General features: G+C 39.6%; 1 protein-coding gene across 1 annotated transcript in view; it reads right to left on the reverse strand.

Moving 5' to 3' along the window:
• AFF2 (ALF transcription elongation factor 2) overlaps positions 1–22,831 on the reverse strand; it is a 441,996-nt gene that overhangs the window by 25,639 nt on the left and 393,526 nt on the right. The window contains exons 10-16 of the mRNA XM_069943040.1: positions 22,137–22,299; positions 19,814–20,818; positions 16,253–16,377; positions 6,282–6,486; positions 4,845–4,984; positions 3,314–3,377; positions 285–421 (exon numbers count right to left, since the gene is read on the reverse strand). Coding sequence (XP_069799141.1) covers positions 285–421; positions 3,314–3,377; positions 4,845–4,984; positions 6,282–6,486; positions 16,253–16,377; positions 19,814–20,818; positions 22,137–22,299 — 1,839 coding nt within the window. The remainder of the gene's footprint in view (positions 1–284; positions 422–3,313; positions 3,378–4,844; positions 4,985–6,281; positions 6,487–16,252; positions 16,378–19,813; positions 20,819–22,136; positions 22,300–22,831) is intronic.

Below are 22,831 nucleotides of genomic sequence, written 5' to 3' on the forward strand. Positions count from 1 at the left end.
GTACTTTATAGCCACCCACTACATCTCAATTTTAATTTTATGAATATTGCAAATTATAACAGTCACATTATAACCTCTAAAGGGGCTAATTTATAAAAGCGCTGTCCATCAATTACACATTTTCCATCACATTAATAAAATGGCAAGAAGTAATTACGCTGACTTCAGAGATGAAGATGCCTTGAACAAATCATTATGCTGAAATTATTTTCTTTAAAAAACTTAGCAGGTTCTAATTATGACTGAAATGAGATAAGGAAAATGATCACAAAATAGACATTAACCTGATGAGTTCCACAGTTTCGGAGTACATGGTGTATGGAGATTTCGCTTCTAATGGATCTCGCTCCATAGCGTTCCCGCATTCGATGAAGGAGAGGGCAGCGTCAGCATAATTCACAGCTTTGATAAACTTTTCTATCTGAAACAATGTATAATAAGAGGGTTTTTAGAAACGCTTAGGATGCACAAAAAGCAATCCAGATGATTTCACACTGTGTCTTTTTCAATGTCCCAGCAAAATTTCAAATTTGGAAAAGGGTTTTTTGTCCAACTGGCATGTTTCAAGTTGTTTTTAGAATACTGCTTTGAAAGGTTATTAGAAAAATATGCATGTTTCTGTGCTAATGTAACTATAGGCCCTTTTACATAGGCTGACAGTTGCAGACGTTGACCACTGATCAGTGATTGGTGCTCAATCAATTGTGAAGCCCATTAAATTCATCACTGTGCGCTACATACTTGGTCATACTTGGTAATGCCTTGCGGATAGCAACAATTAAAAAAAAAAGGCAGAAAGGATCCAGTCAAATGATGAGCTAGTCTTTGCTCGTTCATTGGCTGACTGTTAATCCTTTTACAGTGGTGGCAGGACAAAGGGTTTCTAAGAATTTGGCCCATGAACAAATGAATGGTGTTATTCAGCTACAACATTATGTGCATAAAGGGATTGTCCCACAAACCCCACTCTTTCCTTACTAATAGATGATCAGCTGATTACCACTAATCCAGTTTTAAAAGTTTTCTTTAGCCAAGCAGTTTCTTCTATCGGAGACAGGAAAAAATTGTAGTATTATATATTGTAGTATTATATATTTTGGCTTCCATGTTAGACTTTGTCAAGTTGGGTTCGCCAAAGCAGGAGCTGTGCTACTGTAACTGTTTGCTTCCTATTATGTTTCATAAAAAGGGTCGCAAGCATAGGATCCCCCTCCATAATGTCTATATAACCTAATTGGATGTATGGAAAACTGTTACCTTGATGAGAAAACGACTTTAAGTCAGAGCTGTAGATTTCTAAGAAGCAGGACTAATGTGATTTTAAATAACATACAGTATAGAAGAAGTGGATTCAAAAGGAAAGGCACATATAAAGGAAGGATTTCTACTTCTTCTTCCTGTTGGATCCACTTTGGGCTTTTACTTGAAAAACAGCCACAATAATCTGTGTGTGTGGAATGAGTAGAACCACTGTGCTGCCATAGTGGTAGATATTGATGACAGCACAGCCAATCCCGCTTGGCACAGCTGTCACTAACCTTACACATCTGTGATTCAATAACTAAAACTCTGTCAGGTTCCCTTTAAAGCTCTGTTTAAGAACAAGTCACTTAACTTGAATAGGAGAAGAACTGTATCAGAGCTATAACCTTTAATGGGCTTACTGAGATGCCATCCATAATACTTTGTGGGAAACCCGTTTGCCACAGGTTACAATTAGGGATGGTCCGAACCTGCCGAGGTTCGGGTTCATACGAACCAAAACTCTCGGCAATGATTCCCGCTGTCTGCCTGCTCCGTGGAGAGGGTGGATACAGTGGGAGGACCGCCTGGAAAACTGGGATACAGCCATAGCCATAGGCTGTATCCCTGTTTTCCAGGCGGTCCTCCGGCTGTATCCACCGCTGCACGGAGCGTCCAGACAGCGGGAATCTGATGCCGAGCGTTCGGGTTCATAGAAACCCGAACCTCGGCAGGTTTGGACCATCCTTAGTTACAATTTTTTAAAATTCCTTTGCTGTTTTTACATTTTTCCAGGAAGAAAAACAATACTTCAAAACTCCATGAGATCAAGAGTCATCAAGACAAAGTACAAATATACTTCAATCAATAATCAATAATTTTGACCCTACAGGGCTCCATTTACTTACAAACATACAGATAGAAGAAGTTAAAGGGGTAGCCCGGTGGGGGGGCATTTTTTTCCTGACACCGGGGAATAGGTCGCTGAGGGAAACGACATCCACTCACCTCCCCGGTTCCAGCGGCGGGTCCCGCATCGTGGCGCTCCGGTCCCCTGTTCCCGAACGCTTCCTGGTGTCTAACCTGGGCCCGAGACGTGACGTCTCAGGTCCGCTCAGCCAGTCAGTGACGGAGATGGGATCCATTTCAAGTCCGCTCAGATCCCGCCTCTGTCACTGACTGGCTGAGTGGACCCAGGAAGTGGCCGGGAACTGGGGACCGGAGCAATGTGGGACCCGCTGCTGGAACCGGGGAGGTGAGTGGACGTCGTTTCCCTCAGCCACCTCCTCCCCGGTGTCAGGAAAAACATGCCCCCCACCGGAGTACCCCTTTAATAAATCATACATATGAGAAACAACAATATACCTCTTGAGATAACCTCTTATCCTTGTCCTGTACCTCATAGTTAAAATATTAATGTCTATATCCCACCCCTCTCAAAGAGAACAGAAGATAGAGAGAAAAAAAAAGAAAAAAAAAACTATGTTTCCCTAATCCAAACCCTCCAAATCTTCTGAAATAGTTGTCATCTTTTCTTGGAACCTTTTGTTGATAATTCTTCGTATTTCATTATCATAGTAGTTAGTCCTTTTCATTTCGATCTCAGAGGAGCTTTTTCACTACACCATTTTCTTACAACGGTTAAGTTACCATAAGCAAATAGTCAATTTAACAACATGACCCTATCAGAATCCGCACCAAAACCTCCCAAAAGGATCTCAATATAAGTTATGGCTATTTCCACTCCAAAACATTGCTCAATGACCGCAGATTACAATTTTAATAAAATCCAAAGTGCAATCTATTTATTATGCTGACTGCAAAAGATTATACAATGGTTTAGATACTGATTTTCCAATGAGATGTGAACAATTCCCTTACAAGATTGATCTTAGTCTGTCATTGGAAGGGCAATCATTATAGTAGGGCCAACTGTAAAAGACACATACAGCGATGAAGCCAGTATTAAGCTTGTCAGGGGAAGTTTAATTATGATGGCAGCAATTACTGTAGGCTGACAGAAGAAACAGCCCACATAGACCAGTAATAATACAGAGAGAGGTACACTTACTAATGCATCTGCTTTATGCTTCAACCTTTTGGCTTCCTGCATGTAATAATCAGCATTATGTAATCTGAAATAACAAAGCATAAACACATTAGAAATAGCCACTCTTCATCTACAGTTATTAAGCAGGACCAGCCTTGTATAAGTCATGGGCTTAGGGATTATGTAACATTTACACTTATGTTACACATCATGCAATTTCCCATTAAGGTCATTTTCAGATGACCATTCTAGACTCATTTTTCCCTTGCTTAAGGCAACTAAAGCTGGAATTGGGATCTGCTTTTATGTATTTCAGCCTTTACTGTGTTAAATGCAGGATATACAGCTCTGTAGTACAAACACACACACACATATATACACATGCAAGCACACACACACAAAAACTATAAAAAAAAAAAAAAAAAGCAACTTCAGATTCCTTATAATGTCATTAAAAGTTTACTGGAAAAAAAAATCTTTCAAATCAACGTGTCCGAAAGTTATACAGGTTTGTAAACTACTTCTGTTTAAAAATCCCCAGTATTCCAGTACCTATCAGTTGCTGTATGTCCTGCAGGAAGTGGTGTATTTCTTTTTCCAGTCAGACACATTACTCTCTGCTGCCATCTCTGTCTGTGACAGGAAGTGTCCGGAGAAGTGGCAAATCTCCATAGAAAACCTCTCCGGTTATGGGCAGTGCCTGTCAGACTGGAAAGAATACACCACTTCCTGCAGGTCATACAGCGGCTGATAAGTACTAGAAGACTGGAGATTTTTAAATAGAAGTAATTTACATATCAAACCAGTTGATTTGAGATATATATTTTTTTTCAGTGAAGTACCCCTTTAAATAGCATAGGGAATCCTGATTATAACTTTTTTACGTTTTTGTTGATAGGCTCTTCCTGTTCTGAGATATGTATTTTTATAATTTGTCTGATAATTCAGGGAGTTGTCGGATAGGCATGAGCTTAAAGGGGAACTAACAGTAGGACTGTACATATGAACCTGCTTTTGTATATCTGTAGTCCTTTTGATGGATACCTTTTGCTGCCTGATCCATCCCACGGTTATGTAAATTAGGTAGTTTGGTGCACTGGTGTCCATCAGTGCATCGGTCTGCCCATCTTCTGTGCTGCCTTATTATGTATATCTATGTATTCTGGGCACTATTACCAAGCAGAATTTTTGGTGGAGGAAAGGATACGTCACTGCATTATGCATACTTAAATATGCATATGTAGGCATAGTGCCTGTCAGGTAATTAGTGTTACTATATAGCTAGGGGATGTGTACTAGGCATACACATCCATCAATGTAAAACATTCACACCCTGATTGTATAATCACGGTTATCACCTGATATTCTTATCTCAAAACTAGCTCAACTAAAAAGATCCTGAAATAAAAAATAATATATCTTACTATAGTCTAAACAAACAAACATACAAACAAAACAAAACAAATATATATATATATATATTTATTTATTCAAAACAAGAAGCAAGAATTGGGTACAGTAAACATTGCTATTGCGAAATAATACAACTTACGTTTCATCAAATGTTATTTTAGATCTCCGGGAATCCGCATTTCCACTGGTTACAGCAGGCACTGAAGACCATAAATCTGGCTCTGAAAGATGCTGAATGTTCTCAAGGACACTGCTTGGTGGTCTGCTGTTATCTTCTTCCTGTATAGACAATAGACCTTATAATGGATTCTCCATATATATTGACTTCTCATTATATATACAGTATATCCATCTACATTGTGCATAATGCAGTTTATCTGGGTAAAAGGTTAGTGGAAACCAGACGTCTGGTCAACATAACTACACGAACAGCCACCTCTTCCCTGAACAGAATAGATGCCATTAACCGTGTTGTTCATTCTAGTACCGGGACAAAATAAAGCATATATATTGATGAGAACACTGTGTAACATATAGTAATGTGGTTTTAAATGAATTTAGTATGTCTGTATACTATTACCTTAGAAGCATAGCTTTTACTACAGAAAAGAGTTGAGGAGACCTGCTTAATAGCATGATCAAATTCTATATATGTTACTAGCATTACAAATCATTGTGCCTCTACACTACCCAAGTATAGAATTTCTGTACTCTCACAGTGCATATGACCATTTGTAATATAATGGCACTGTTGTGACTACTGCATCGAGAAAATATATGGGTAAACAATTACCCTTAATGTAGATCTGTTAGTAGCCGGTGTAAATATAATGCCATAGCTGGATAGGGCTTCCCATTAGGATTCAGTGTATACTTTTTTTCTTTAATCTCCACAGGTGCATGGCTCATGTGAAATATGCATATCTGTAGGCAGTGGAAGGAGATTTGGAAAGCACTCACCAAAATAAATAAATCAAAATAACATCCATCATATCAAGCAAGCAGACACAGATGCCATGCAATACTAAAGGTGATTGACAACTGTTTTGCGCAATTTAGCACTGCATCAGACTCTGAGTCTGATGCAGCGCTAGTTTGCGCAAAACAGCTGTCAGTCAAAGTCTCCTTCTACTGCTTACAGCTTTGCTGATATATATGGATAAGCACCTCCTAAGAAACTGTGTACTCTATAAGTTGTAGTTTATTTGATTTTATTTGAGAGTTCAGAGATGCATTTAGCCAAGTAGCTTGCACTGTATTGCAAAAGATGAATAAGACAAAAAAATAAAAATAAAAATGAATAAGTAAAACAAACAGCTCCATCATCTTACCATTTGATGAAACTCACATACAAAAGACATGTAGTTTTTGACTGGAAATTTTTATTTTATTTTTTTTAGAAATTAAGTCAGGATTCAGAGAACTCAGAGAATCAGTGATTTACTATACTGTGAGAAAGCACAGGGTTGTTTTATTTTATCTTAGGATGCTGAATTTGTATCTACAATTGTGTTATTTTTAATGGCCCCAGGGCTCCTCAGTAAATAACAGTAAGAGAAATGACAGTGAAACTTACACAGCTTAGTTTAGTGTTTGTTATTGTGCTGCCATTCTTCTTGTGTCTTGTAGAATTTACTGGGACATGCACTGTCGTTACACTGCTGTCCTGACTGAAAGAGCTGTTATCACTGGAGTGTCGCCTTCGAACTGGTTCATCCCCCAAAGGAGACAACAAGGGAGGAAACACTTTTTCTTCTCTCTTTTTTGTTGTCTTTTTTGCTCTAGAAAAAAATAATACAAATGTTCAGTAGAAAAAAAAAAAAAGAAATCATGTAAAAGAAAGCCTTTTATCCTCAGGGGTTTCCACAAATAAAGTTATATATTATGCATATTATACTGGTATATAATTCTTATTATATGAGATGGGCTGCCATTGAAGAGACCTTTCTTTCTATATGTGACCAGTAATAATAAGTGTGCCGTAATAACTGAATCTACTATGCACTGATCTTATAATCTGAGATATTATTATTATAATACCTGGGCAATGATTCACCTTACTCCACTGAACATAATTATGAACAGTCACTGGAGCCGAGTACCTGAAGGAAGGGGCACTGAAATACGCCAAGAGATTTATGAAGCTGACAAACTTTTTTCCATCCATTTTATGAAAGAGGAGGCATCATTAGTAGACATTAATTGTTACATATTGTGGAGCGGATTGTTCGCTTGCTTTGGGCTGTAACTGCTGTAAAAATGGGATTTTAATTGCAATAATAACCAATTGTGAATGAATTTATTGGAATAATTAAACATGTTTAATGACTTAATTTGCCAACATGTTTTTGCTAATTGAAATGCAACGACAAACAGTTAATACGGCGGAGGAAGCCGACATTCCTTCAGTGGATTTATGTGCGAGAGGTAAGGACGGGCAGGAGCTAGATGTGGCATGAGGATTTTATAGTAGTAGCTAAACGTAATTTATGTTTTTTTTTATGAAAGAATTATGAACAAGTGACAAATGAACAAATTACTGCTACTTGACTTATCATGTACCTAACTTTCTATGCATACGCCTGATCACTAAGAAAAGCAGTCTGTCCTGGATCATTTTGCATAAAGTTATAGACTATGTTCACACAGCGTCATAAAAAGAGAAAAAGTGTCCGCTTTTTCTACGTGAAAAAATGTCTGTTATTGCCGCAATTAAACTGACTGCAACGCAATGCACTGAAGTCAATAAAATGACGGACGTGCACACAATGTATAAAATGACGGACGTTATCTACACGGAAGTCAAAATAATGATCATGTCAATTATTTTCAGACGTCTTTGGCAAACAGTGGCCGTTATTTTTTGTTGTTCACAAACCGTTTTTTAACTTTCACGGTCCTTTCTCAGTTTTTACTATTAAATTCAATGGACTTTTCAATTAAAGACACACCTAAAGGGCAATTAGTCGTCAAAACTAGAGTAATGTACCAACAGCCGCAATTGCACTGACGGGTGGCCACTCATCAAAATAACGAATGTCATTTTGGACTCATTTGGAGGTCTTTTAAAAATGATAAAAAAATTGCAGCTGTTGTGTCTATTATTAAGCTGTGTGTGAACATAGCCTTAGAATTTCCTATGGTTATGGAAGTCAGTGGTGACTTTTAATATTATTGTCACTTAGAAAAACTCTCTAGGGCTAAGTTCACACTATGGCATTTTGCAGCCGTCTTTTCAAAAAGTCATTAAAAAGATGTCTGATATTTGCAGATGAAGGCCATCTATATTGATCATGGTCTTTTTGATGGCTGTTGACAATGACGGCTGCAAAATCCCATAGTTTAAACTTAGTCTAAAAGTCCCCATACATATGGGGCTCTCCCAACCGACCACTGACAGATGGTGTCAGTGGTGATATGGGTAAGGTAGTGATTTTCCTTTTTTTCTGGGCTAAATAAGTTGCACCTAGACAGCTCTTAACCCTCCCCATAGAAAACATGGGATCGGCTGTGCCAGACGATCATTTGGGGAGCATTAACGGAACAGATAACTGAAGGCTTAAAGCGTAACTGTCATGTTTTTTTTTTATTGCAGAAATCAGTAGTATAAGCGATTTTAAAAAACTCTGTAATAGGTTTTATCAGCCAAAAAAGCCTCCTTCTGTACTCAAGAAGCAATTTCCCAGCCTCCCCCCCTGACTTCTTATCTGTGCATTATCAGGCAAACACGTCTTCATTACAGAGAAGCCAGTGAAGACGGGCTCTGCTCTCTCCATTGTAAGCCTATGAAGGGGGGAGGGGCCGAGGGAGATGAGGGAGCAGGAAGAGGTGACATGAAGGTCAGCTGTTTGTAGACTCTCTGGGCACCTAAACCGCAGGATTCTGGGGTCAGAGAGGTCAGTGCTTATCTATGAACTTACTGAGAGAAGATTGCAGGGTGTTGTGCTTTGTAGGACTGCTCCGTGCTCACTCACTCCTACGAGCCCCTCCCCTCTCCATAGCCACATAATGGAGACAGAAATCCTGCTTCATCTGATGTGAGGGGGGAGGCTGGGAGATTGCTTTTTCAGTACAGAAGGAAACTCTTTTAGTACATAAAACCTATTACAGAGTTTCTTAAAATCGTTTGTACTGTTGATATTTAGTGTTTTCAGAAAAATGGCCCTGAAATGACAGTTACGCTTTAAGAATTGTTTGACTGTTAGTTATTGAAGGTGTATGGCCACTATTAGGCCTCATGCACACTATTCAGTATTTTTAGAGTCAGAAAAATAGAATATTTTCATTTGGAATTGTAGCACTATTTAGCCCATAAAAGTCTATGGAAGCATTTAGAATTTCAGATAGCTATGTACGCGCATCTTTAAATTGTCCAGAGTTCTTAGTGTGTTGCTAGGAGATGGACACATATTGGTGACAATGTTTGCTGGCTCTCTGAATACTGAATGCACAACCAATGGCTTCCTGATCTTACTGACTACTGTCAGGCAACACTGAGGACTTCTGAAGCCTTCCTGAACACTACGGATCTGGATTTCCTGACATTAAAAGAGGATATAGTTGTGTGTGTTAAGCCGCAAACTGTGTTCACATGTTGTGTTACAGTCTCAATACTCCCCCCCCACACACACCCACACTTACTGAAGGATTTGTGCAGTACAAGGCTATGTTCACACTGGAAATGAATCCGTCCGTAGATCGTACGCCGCCATACATGTGCAGCTGAAACTACGGGCGTGGGAAAAATAGACATGCGGCCGGATGCATACAAACCGCGAACATACGCCTGTAGTACAGTTATGCTTCCCTATCTTGTTTCGAAGCGATCTGAGGCAGGTCATTAACTTGGAAATCTTCGCCCAGCCCCGTAAACCACACAGAACCTTTTGGATCGAAAAATCAAGTTCAATTTGGCTGAAATAAGTACTTCGTACAGGACCGCATGAAAATCCACGGCCGTGAGTTTCAACATTTCCGTCCTCAAACAATGGTCTTATTCATTTTTCATGGCGCTGTATACGATCCGGCCGTAAGCTCATACGTAGTGTGCATTGTGTGGGCGTATATCGTATACTTTCAAGCGAACGCATCAACCTCAAAACTACGTGCGGTTCGTGGTTCGCGGTTCGCACGGAAATATACGCAGTGTCAACATAGCCCAATTATGTACTGCATTAATGGGACAGTACAGTAAAAAATGCATTGTGTGAGCCCAGCCCAACGTCTATTAACCCCTTAAGGACAGAGCCTGAAATGGCCTTAATGACAGAGACAAATTTTATGAATATGACCAGTGTCACTTTATTCATTAATAACTTCGGGATGCTTTTACCTATCCGGCTGATTCTGAGATTGTTTTCTCGTGACATATTGTACTTTACATTTCTGGTAAATTGGAGTCGATACTCATAACGAATATTTATGAAAAAAACCCAATAAATGTGAAAAAATGTGAAAAACTGCATTTTTCCAACTTTGAAACTTTTTTGCGTATACAGAAAGTGGTTATACCACATAAATTATATATTAAATAGCATTAGCAACATGTCTACTTTATGTTGGCGGCATTTATTAAACGATCTTTCATTTTTTTTAGACAATAGGAAGCTTAAAACATTAGCAGCAAATTTCCAAATTTTCAGTAAAATTTCAAAATCAGATATTTTTAGGGGCCTGTTCAGGTTTAAAGTGTATTTGAAGGGCCTGTATGTTAGAAAGCCCCACAAAGCACCCCATTTCAGAAACTGCACCCCCCACACTCTGCAAAAGCATATCCAGAAAGTGTTTTAACCCTTTAGGGGAGTCACAGAAATAAAAGCTAAGTGTGTAAGAAATTTGAAAATTTTAATTTTCTGTGCAGAGATTTTATTGTAATCCAATATTTTTCATAATTATAAACCTATTACCAGAGAAATGCACCCCAATAATTATTGCCCCGTTTCTGCAGTTTATAGAAATACCCCATATGTGGCCCTATTGCGCTATTTGATGCAACCACAAGCCTCAGATACAAAGGAGCGCCTAGTGAATTTCAACGCCTCCGTTATATTTGGTCATTTCTGACTGTACCACTTCAGGTTGGCAGAGGCTCTGGGGTGCCAAAACCTAAAAAACACCCCTAAAGGGACACCATTTAGAAAACTACACCCCTCAAGGAATGTAACAAGGGGTGCGGTGAGCATTTGGACCCCACAGGTTTTCTGAACAATATGGCGTGAAAAAAGAAAAATTTATTTTTTACACTAAAACGTTGTTCTAGCCTTCAATAAGAGGAAAAAAAAGACACAAAATGTGTAGCGCAGTTTCTCCCGAGTACGGAAATACCCCACATGTGGCGATAAAGTGCCAAGGGGGCGCAGGACGAGCCTCCAAAGGGAAGGAGCGCCAATTGGCTTTTGGAAGCTGAATTTCACTGGAAAGGATTTCAAGGGCCATGTCGCATTTACAGAGCCCTCGTGCTGCCAAGACACTGGAAACCCCCAAGTGACCCCATTCTGGAAACTACACCCCTCAAGGAATCTAACAAGGGGTGCAGTGAGCATATGGACCCCACTGGTGACGGGCACAAATGTGGAACAATGTGACGTAAAAGTAAAAAATTTCATTTTTTCACTTTCATGGCACAAGTGTGCCCGTCATCAAGGGGTCCATATCCTCACTGCACCCCTTGTTAGATTCCTTGAGGGGTGCAGTTTCCAGAATGGGGTCACTTGTGGGGGGTTTCCAGTGTTTTGGCAGCACGAGGGCTCTGTAAATGCGACATGGCGTTCATCATCCATTCTAGCCAAATCCAACCTCCAAAATCCAAATGGCGCTCCTTCCCTTCGGAGGCTTGCCCTGCGCCCACATGGCGCTTTATGTCCACATGTGGGGTATTTACGGACTCGGGGGAAATTGCTCTACACATATTGTGTGTTTTTTTCTCTTTTAACCCCTTGTGAAAATGATAAATTCAAGGCTAAACCAACATTATAGTGTAAAAAATGTAATATTTCATTTTCACGCCACATTGTTCCACATTTGTGCCCGTCACCAGTGGGGTCCATATGCTCACTACACCCCTTGTTACATTCCTTGAGGGGTGTAGTTTCCATAATGTGGTCACTTGTGGGGGGTTTCAACTGTCTTGGCAACACAGAGGCCTTTTGAATGCAACATGGCCCCTCGAAATCCATTCCATCCAAATCCAGCCTTCAAAAACGAAATGGCGCTCCTTCCCTTCGGAGGCTTACCCTGCACCCGCATGGCGCTTTATGTCCACATGTGGGGTATTTCCGTACTCAGGGGAAATTTCTCTACACATTTATTGTTTTTTTTTAATCTTTTAGCCCCTTGTGAAAATGAAAAAATCATGACAAGATTAATGATTTAGAGTAAAAATTTTATAAAAATTACACTAAATGTTGGTCTAGCCTTGATTTTTTCCATTTCCACAAGGGGTTAAAAAAGAAAATGAACACAAAACGTGTAGGGTAGTTTCCCCTGAGTACGAAAATACCCCATATGTGGGCATAATGTGGCATATGGGCACAGTGCAAGCCACCAAAGGGACAGAGTGACATTTAGAGGCTGGAATGGAATAGGAATAAGGGACAGAATTTAGATAATGCAGAACCCCAATGACGTGTGGTGCGCCTTGAAGGGATCCAGTATGCAGAGGCCGGGGGGATCAGGACAGGTGTCACACTGGAAAATGGCGTCCTTCCTGATCCCCCTGTTACGCCACACTCTGCACTTCTTCTGGGGTCTCCTGTTTTCCAGTGTGGGGGACGTCACCTGGAAAATGTTGCCCTGGTGCGATACAGGGTCCTTCATATCCAGAAGCGCTGGGTCCGCTCCATGGCTGCTAAATATTAGGGCTCTATTACTGCTTCTGATATGTTCGGATCGTGCCGCAAGCTACAGTAGCTCGGGCAGCGAGGGACCGGAAGAGGGGGTGCTGGTATAAAGGTTATCCCCGTACAGGTGGTGGTGACCTTTATCCAGCAGTGGGAAGATCAGTTCCCGGACGATCTTTCCACTTGTTCCGAGGATGGGGGGGCATCTGGGGGCTGGATTCGGGTGTCCCTTCCTACATACACTCTAAGGGTACGTGCACACTGCGGAATCGCGACAGATAACCCTTCGTGCATTCCGCAGTTGGCACCCGCCGGCTGACTGATGCAGGCGCACGTCTCCGTCCGTGTCATAGACTTCATTCTATGCACGGGCGGATTCCGCTCTCCGTCCAACATATTCATTCTTTGAATGGCCGACGAAATCCGCCCGTGCATAGAATGGAGTCTATGACACGGGTAGAGACATGCGCCCGCATCAGTCCGCCGGCGGGTGCCAGCTGCGGAATGCACGAAGGGTTATCCTTCACCATTCTGCAGTGTGCACGTACCCTAAATCTGTAAGAGTACCCTGAGGTACGCTCACAGAGTTTGTAGAATTTCACACCATACCGTGATCTCTTATTGGGACGGTACTGGCGGAAAAGACGTGTCTGGGAGGCAGCGTATACTACGCTACCCCCCAGACATGTCACTGGATGATGAGGATGATGAGGATGAATGGAGGAAAGAAGGATCCCCCCCATTTATCCTCACTGGCTGTTTCGGTGTCGGAGGCAATAATAATGTATCCCTCTGACGCCGAAAACACCCTGGGGGCCATCTTTATATGGGGATTAGTATATAGGGTATGTAGTGGTGTAGTGTCAAACTTTATTAAATGTAGTGTGGTGTAATGTAGTGTTTTTTACGTTTTTTTTTTTTTACAGTAAGCATAAAAAAAACCTACGCCAACAAAGGAGTTGCTGATAAATGCCGCACTTATGAGCGGCACTTATCAGCAGACCGTGGCAGTAGAATATAGAAAAAAAACACCCTACGCCAAAAAGGGGAGTTGCTGATTAGCAGCGCACTTTCGTGCGATGCTGATCAACACTCAGCGGCGATAGGGTGCGGAAAATAGGAAAAAAAAATTTGGGAAAAAAAAAAACTTTTTCTACATTCTGAACATCCCTGTAGCTGCTGATTACACATATCATCCGCTAGAGGGCAGCAGAGCGCAAAATCCGGAAAATGACGAGGCTGGAGCCGAAAATAGCCGAAAGAAGACGACGGGGACCGCCGGAAAGATCCGAAGACGCGCCGGAAAGACGGAGGACGCCGCGAACCCGGAAGACGCCGATCAGGACCCCGGGACAGGTGAGTAATGTACTAATACCTGCTCTGGACCCCTCCGCTACCTAGCGGAGGGGTCCAGGGCAGGTATTTATTATTTTGTGGGACTCTGATCGCCGTGCCACTGGCCCGATTGCCGTGAACGGCCGGCCGGCCGTTCACGTTGATCGGGCCGGTGGCACGGTGACCACCATTACTTTTTACAGTATTGGCGGTCGGTGCCGTCCTCAGACAGCACCGACCGCCATTTTTTCCGGGTCATCGGGTCACCGATGACCCGGAAAGGTTCCAATCGTCGCTATTGGCTGATCTGTATTGATCAGCCTATAGCGGCGATCGTAAGCAAGGGGGGTGTTAACCACCCCCGTGCCGAGAAGCTAAGATGGCCTGCTATGATTTATAGCAGGCCATCTTCCCCGATCGCTGTGTGCGCACACACAGCGATCGGGGAAACATCGGGCGTAAATTTACGCCCTGATGCGCCAAGTACCAGGGCGCGAGGGCGTAAGTCTACGCCCGATGTCGTTAAGGGGTTAATCATCTATCAGCTTATACAATCTATGGGGGAGATTTATCAAACGTGGTGTAAAGTGAAACTGGCTCAGTTGCCTCTAGCAACCAATCAGATTCCACTTTTCATTTTCCAAAGGGTCTGTGAAGAATGAAAAGTGGAATCTGATTGGTTGCTAGGGGCAACTGGGCCCTGCTCCATGTTTGATAAATCTCCCTCTATATATGTAAAACCTTTAATAAGTGATAAATACTGTACATGTCCTTATTAATACCAGCAAGGTTCTTGTACAGTAAGGCTGGGTTCACACTACGTATATTTCAATCAGTATTGTGGTCCTCAAATTGCAACCAAAACCAGGAGTGGATTAAAAACACAGAAGGCTCTGTCCACACAATGTTGAAATTGAGTGGATGGCCGCCATATAACAGTAAATAACTTCCATTATTTCAATATAACAGCCGTTGTTTTAAAATAACAGCAAATATTTGCCATTAAATGGCGGCCATCCACTCAATTTCAACATTGTGTGAACAGATCCTTTCTGTGTTTTCAATCCACTCCTAGTTTTGGTTGTAATATGAAGACTACAATACTGACTGAAATATACGTAGTGTGAACCCAGCCTAATTGTATAGGTTCAGTCGGAGAATGTGTTAATGTTTACATTCAGTTTTAATTGCCCCGGTGGAACTATACGTGAATCTAGTATGTGATGTTCCCCCATGTACTTCGCTTAGTGACAAAAGCTTCCGTAAGGTGTAAATTAAATAATGTGACATAGTTATTAATAGAAGCAACTTGTATATGGTGACTGAGTCATTGCCAGGAAAGGTTGCTGCTGGCAGAAATTCACAAGCTCTCAAGGTGAATTGTAAAGGTTAGGTGTCTCCTCAGCACAGCTGTTTAATATATATCATCTGAAGACTAGGAGCAGTTACATCCAGCCGAGCTGTGAAACCAACACTTGAGTGATTCTTACAGTAGACCGCAACAAGATGTATAAATGTTTTCTTATCCCCAGTCAGGAAGTGGGTGAAAGCTAGACAGAAGAAAGTGTTTAAGAAGAGGAACTTCACATGTGAACTTCCTATTTTACCATCATCAAGAAGGAAACATTACCATTATTGTGACTACTTTAATAGTTTAATCGTTTCAGCAAATAAAGTCAAGTTTATTATATAAAAAATCATTTTACAGTTTTCCAATATATTTCTTGTATCAATTCCTTGTGGTTGCTGTAATTTAATAGGAACCTTCACTTCATTTTAGTAAAGAACGGAGGCTGATTGCAGTGGAATTAGCGTCCGTTCTTTACTGCAGGGGCGGCATTGCATTAAAGTCCATGCAATGCCGCTCGCTGTGCTCACATATCGTTATGTTAAAATACTGTACCTGCCTATTATTTCTGGAAATAATAGCTGTTCACACAATGTAAAGTGCGATGGCGGCCTTACTTTACATTGAAGTAAATGTTTAATTGATTTGCGGGCACAACCGATGGTGCCCGGCAAATCAATTGTAAAAATACAACCTCTGCATCGTCTGCAGGAACGTCCTGAATGCAGCCTGGCAGCCGGTAGTTTAAAAGCGTCTGTTGCCATGCAACAATGCTGTTAATCCAAGTGTGAACACATTCCATGTGCCCCCCTGGGTAGACTCTGAACAGATGAATAAGCATGTGTGTCCACCTGCACTCAGTTCATTAGGTGGGGTCATGCATAGTTCTGTACACTTTGAGTACCACATTAAGCACATTAAGCATTTTATAATAGCATGTCCAGTACATGATAACCATTGCTATTTTTTAAGATCTATACAACTAATAATATATATAATAGTAGGGCAACTTCTTGAAATACTCACTCTTTAGTGCTGGATGTCCTGCTACTAGGAATGGGAGAGATGCATGGTGGGAGTAGACAAGGGGTGATGGGTTCTTCCAAGCGTTGTTTTTTGCAGTCAATTTGCAGGTCACTGTTTTCACATTGCTTAAAATAAAACAAGTAAATCATTTACAATTGTACAGTCTTACTGCAAGCTATAAAAGTTAATTACTGTGTTTTCTGTATTATAAACAAGTACATGTGCATGATAGATGTCTATTACAGGATTACATATCCAAATGTCAAATTATTAGAGAATAGTGAATAAACATATCTTTTACAGAAATATACAGTATAATTCAAAAACAAATGGAGCTTAATGAAAAGCTAGGGTAAGATATAATAACAAAAATGCTGGGAAACTCAAAAGGGATATACCAATAATTGAATGTAACAGAATGTCCATAATATATGCTAAAACAGGATGATCAATGGAGGTCTGACCTCTGTGACTTTAGTCAATCACAAGAACAAGGTGCTTTGTGCATACACAAATCCAGGACCACTCTAATGCCCCAGGTGTGCAGGGGACTGTTAACAGCTTCATTAAAGTGAGAGGAACTGTGCTGTCATTTGTTGTCAGACCACTAATAATGTTATTATTTATTTAAGTGAAAAAAACAACAACTCTATAATAAGATAAAAGGTATTTTAAAAATAAAGGGGGGGGGGGTATTCATGTTGTCATATGGTGCATGAACTAATAACTCGGGAAAATGGCATCAAAATGGTGCAATCGGCTTACTATATGTGGGCAACTTGCTGGACGTAGTAGATACTTTTACACCAATATTTTGTGCCAAAATATAGCATGTAAAAAGTGTCAAAATGAACAGTTAAGAAGGAACAATTACACTGTGGACAGTTTTTGAGAGTTTCAAAGTTGCATTTTAATTAGTGAATGTTTTTTTTTTTTTTTTTGGTGGGTATTGTACAACTAAATACTAAGGGGGAAATATATTAAATGTTTTGCACCTATTTTTAGGTGAATGATTGGATTTTTTGCCCATTTTTGGTTTAAGTTCTATTTATGAACCAGTATTCAACGGGTGAATATTTTTTGAATGCAACTTTTTTTTTTTAATCTGCCTGTTTTGAGTATTCACCCAAAAATTTGCATAATCGGGGATCAGTGCCCCATTTTATCATTTACGACTTTTTAAAAAGTTGCACAAACAGGTGCAGGCCTATGTCTTATCATTATCAGGTAAATATTTTTTGGCGACTTTTCTGCAACTTTTTTTTTGCAACTTTTTACTTAGATATGTTCACTATGGCAGTGCTACATTTAAATCACTCACAAGATATTAGAACAAAATACACATTAGAGTCACATACATTAGACTCCTTAGTAAATTTCCCTCTAGGTCCCCCAGTATATTATCTATAACATGAATTCAATATGTAAATTGCTTTCCGACCCACATTTTTTTTTTACCTAAGGTAAGATCTGTATACGGATCTATTGTAAAAGTCAAATCCTCATATGGGTTAGGCTTACCTATGACCTGGAGATGTTGTAAAACTACTCCACTTAGCAAGATAGGTTTATTTGCATCAGACTTTTAATCATATAGTGTGATTACATATCAATGGCCTCAATATTCCACAGTAGTCACATAACTATAAGGTGGTGTTCAGAATTTAGACAAAATAATAACATTCGCATTGCAAGTACAGAAGTACTGTAATTTAGCCTTCAGTGGGTCATGGGTTTAAGAGATCTTTCACTGTGCTAAAGTAGAGTGGATGAAGAACATATTCAATTTAACTAATGGGATTTAATGAGTCTCTTCAACAGTTTTGACCTTCTTTTTGTGTATGTAGGTCAGCTCTCTTCCTTATGAGCCATGTAATGAAACACATAACATCTATATAATCTACTGGAAACATACTGTTCGGGGGCACTGGAATACTGTCAACACCAGCATTGAGACCTGCAGGAACAGTCACTTAGGAGTCCATTGAACTAATGACTCCACTGTACTTAGCAGGTTACTGTAGGCAGTTTCACTCCCATATACTCATCATTACCATCATGCTTTAAACTAAAATACAGAACTCTTTAGAAGTACAGTTACAGTATTCTCTTTATGTACAGTTATATTGCCCATTATTTTCAGCAGCGATGGAGTAAGCATAGCCGGCTGAACCGAGAAAATTATTTAGGAACGCCCGGAAAGAGACATACAAAGAGGAAAAAAAGGTTCAGACAAATGTAGGGTCATGTTATTGTTATTGATATGAACAAATAAGGTATACATGTATACATTACGAAATAGTTTAACCCCATCAAGACAGAGCCCTTTGATGCATAAAAGTCTGGGTCAAATTAATGCAATGTTCCTCCCCGCCTTCTAAGAGCCATATCGCTTTTATTTTTCCACCTACAGGGTTGGTTGGGGTGTCATTTTTTGCGCCATGATCTGTAGTGTTTATTAATATCATATTGGTGTAACAGAATTTTTTTTATTGCTTTTTATTATTTTTTGTGATATATATAATTTAATAAAATCAGCAATGGTGCGTTTTTTTTTTTCTGTTTATGCCGTTCACCGTGCAGGAACAATAATGTTATATTTAAATAGATTGGACAATTCCGCATGCTATGATATGTAATATAATTATTTATTTATTATTTATTTATATTTTTATAATGGGCACAGTACATTTCTTTTACCCAAATTAGCACATTCATTTATTATCCATAATTTCTTTACATTTCAAGCTACATTTTCCTTTTAGAAAATAAAGCTGTCAACAGAATATCTACTATGTGTAAGGGTTCCTTTTTTTTCAGTTTAACCCATAATTTTATACACTTGAAAAATAAAACACATATATTTTAACCCATGCTACAAATGGATGCTGCTGTATGTATGAATCCATTTCCCATAGACTTACATTATAAAAATCGGATGGCAAAAATCGTTACATAACATAAGTGGGGTTGACTACGATTCTGTACAAAGCAAAATTAAACATACTGTAGCAGTAGTTGGGAAATAGAGACAAAAACAATGTGAACTCCTCATCTGTACTCTTCTTACATGATGGTAAATCTTCACCCTTTAAAATAACTTTGTTTTTAGGTCTAAGGTTTCTGATAACCATTCTGTATCTGAGTTTTTCTCATACACAGCTTGAAATTAAGTGCACCGAACGAAAGATAAAAGTTTGGTCTGCCTCCAACAACTAGGGGGAGCTCACTGTAAACTGTAAATTGTTTGTAGTATTCAATAAGCTCCTAAGCTCCCCCTATTGGCAACTGCAGGTCTCTAAAATGATATCAATATTTAAATATATGTTTGATGTATGTTTGATGATCTGTGATTTAAAAAAAATGAGCTTTAACTCTTATCAAGATATATTAAGAAATAAATCAGTAAATAATTTTACCTACTTAGTTAAACAAAAATTGCATTCAATGATGACATTTACTTTACATGCTTCAATATAATCATAGGCAGCAGAGACACAGACTAAAAACTAAACAAACACAGCAAATTAAATGCAAACATTTAATCCCATCAATTCTCACCTTGTGCTTCCTTCTGGATTTTGTGGAGTTTTTCTCAGTGGCTGCGGCTGGTGTTTGAGGCTTGTGTTTGAAACCTTGGTCTCTGGTTTCATTCTTTAAGACCTCATTCTCAAAAGTCTCTTGACCCGGTATTCTGGATAACAGACTAAGGTCTATCTTCACCCATAAAGACTTAAGTTCTTCAAAATCCCTCAAGGGTGATAGAAGTTCATTTTGAACCACAGGAAGGGGAGAAAATGGTTCCTCCAGATCATTATGTGTTTGATCAAGGGATATGCTGCTGCTATTGCTGGTTAGGCTGCTGACACTTAAAATGTTACTGCTACAGTCTTTTGACTTGACTGGATTTGGAGGACCAGTACATGTCTTTGATAGCTTGACCTGAAGGACTTCTTCCTGGTCAGTGTTCGAATCTGATGCTGAATCAGTTTCAATAAACTCCCTAGATTTAGGAACTATTTTATTGGCCCCTCTTGCTTTCTTCTTCTCTGATGCATTACTTGTGCAAGTCCTTTGCTCCTTTCTTGGAGCGGTTTTAGCAACAGTGGCTTTTGTCCTTGCTTTTGGTGGCTCTTCTCGTACATCTTTTTCTTTGGGAGTGCTGCTGGTAGGGTTTGGTTTATTCCAAGAGTAGTCCTCGGCACTTGATGTCCTTTCAACCTTTTTTGGTTGTTTTTTAGCTACGGCTCTTTGTGGGGTGGTTTCATTATGAGCTGGTGACTTTTGTTTCGAGGGTTTTGGCTCCGGAGGTTTTTGGGGTACCCTAGGTTTGTTCTTCTCTCTAACTGGACTCAAGAGTGCTCTATCTTTGGGAAGGGAGTCTGACTGAGAGCTAGCAGTACTGAGTTCCCGTTTGTTTTCTTCCTCAATCTGTTGGTTATTCTGAGGCTCAGAATTATTGTCTGAATGCACATCATTTTGGTTGTTGATTATTGTTTTATTATGTGGATTGACTTTATTTAACCACTTGTCCAGCTGCCATTTGTTTGTAGACGGTGGTTCCGGCTGTAGAGAAAAAACTGGTTCATTTTTGAGTCTTAGAAGAGGAGTGTATATAAATAATGCTTGAAATGAAATTGATCTCTCTCACTAAACACACTAGTTTATTTATAGAAATGGCTAATTAGCACAAACATTAGATGTGTTAGTTAATTTAAAGCAATGCCCCAGAGAAATGTAACAAAACAAAAATGCTAAATAATCCCATCAAATCATACATCTTTTATAATATTAGTTTAACGTAATCTCTGTTGAATACTAGGCCCACAGAACTCTCATTGTTTGTATACCATAAACACAGAACTGTCCTTTAAGGGAGCTATCGTAAAGATTTTTTTTTTGATTATTATTTAAAACCAGACATTGATAAATATTATTTTGCTATAATCTACTTTTGAACATTATTTAATTCTGCTAACAGCATCCAGAGATATATTATAGAAGTCAATGGGGGAGATTTATCAAAGGGTGTAAAATTTAGACTGGTGCAAACTGCCCACAGCAACCAATCACAGCTCAGCTTTCCTTTCAGCACTGCCTAAAGCTGAGCTGTGATTGGTTGCTGTGGGTAGTTTGCACCAGTCTAAATTTTACACCCTTTGATAAATCTCCCCCAATGTGTTTCGAGACCGGTTCGGTCTGTTTATGAAGTGTTTGAAACTTGATAAAGAAACTGGACCTGTCTTGAAACCTGTTGTGCTGCTGGCATAATTCTTTTAATAAATGTTATGATATTTTATATCACTGCTACATCTTGGACCTGTGCCTGCTTTACCCATCTTGGAGTGGAGGAGGATACTGAAAGGAGATGTCTGGCCACATTGGGGGATGAGCACTGGAGCAGGGCACAGCTACTCTATGGGGCTGCACGACTTATTTTTTTCACAGCTGTGCCTCAGTGGTCAGAGCATATACCGTATTCCCTCAACCCCTGTATGTACTGTATTCCCCAATTACACCCCCCCCCCGCACAAAATAATAATAAATTGTGTCAAGCATAAAAAAAAATGATTAAAGCAATACACTATTTACTAATGACACATCTTTTTTTAAAGAAAGTATAGCAGTAAACTAAACTAGATATACACAGTAGTTAAAGGTAAAAGCATGGTAATGTGGAGAAGACAGTTTGGAACTGAAATGTAGTCCATAGGAGTTACAAAAAAGCATAGTTAGGTAGGAAATGTAGAAATACCAGGTATGGGACTGTAACCAATCAGTTATTTATTACATTTTCTAGCTGGGTTCCTTCAGCCATACAAACACCAGTATGTGCAGTCAGTAATGAATAAACTGATAGCCACAAAAAAGACATAATTCTTACCTCTGGGGTTACATTACGGTTTTCTTCATTACATTCACTGTCACTGGAGCTGCTCTCACTATCAGAATCTGATTCAGAGCTGGACTCAGATTCACTGGAACTTCCAGACCCTCCACTTGAATTTACCAGGTTGGCACCATGAACTGTTGGCAAAGGGAGGCCACTGCAAAACACAAAGTTATAAAAATTATTCAAATAATAGATAACATGTTCTTGGAATTCATTAAGGTTTTAAACATTACACAATATTAATGGCTATTTTAAATTTTGATTTAAAATTTTCCTAAGTATTGTCACATTCTTAAAGGTATTTCCGGAAAAATTGACTGATCAGTGAAGTATTGTCAGACAGCACTCACACCGATCAGCTGTTCAACACCACACTAAATAATGAACAGAGTTTGTCTGTTTACTGAGTAGCGATGGTGACCTGAAACTGCAGCTTAACTCCTATTCACTTCAACTATACTATGACAAACTCCATTCACTGTGTACTGTGGGTACCAAACAGCTGATCGACACAGGGTGTTGTCACGATGCCGATCAATTAATGATGAGCTATCCTGTGGACGTCGCATCAGCACATTTTTCCCAGAAAACTTTAATGAGAAGCTATCACAACTTTGTCCTTCAAGGCTTTCATCACCCTTAATGTATAATGTATAATTTGAGACCCTATTAATTATGATATCACA

This window comes from Dendropsophus ebraccatus, chromosome 10 (assembly GCF_027789765.1).
Source record: "Dendropsophus ebraccatus isolate aDenEbr1 chromosome 10, aDenEbr1.pat, whole genome shotgun sequence".
Taxonomy (NCBI): Eukaryota; Metazoa; Chordata; class Amphibia; order Anura; family Hylidae; genus Dendropsophus; species Dendropsophus ebraccatus.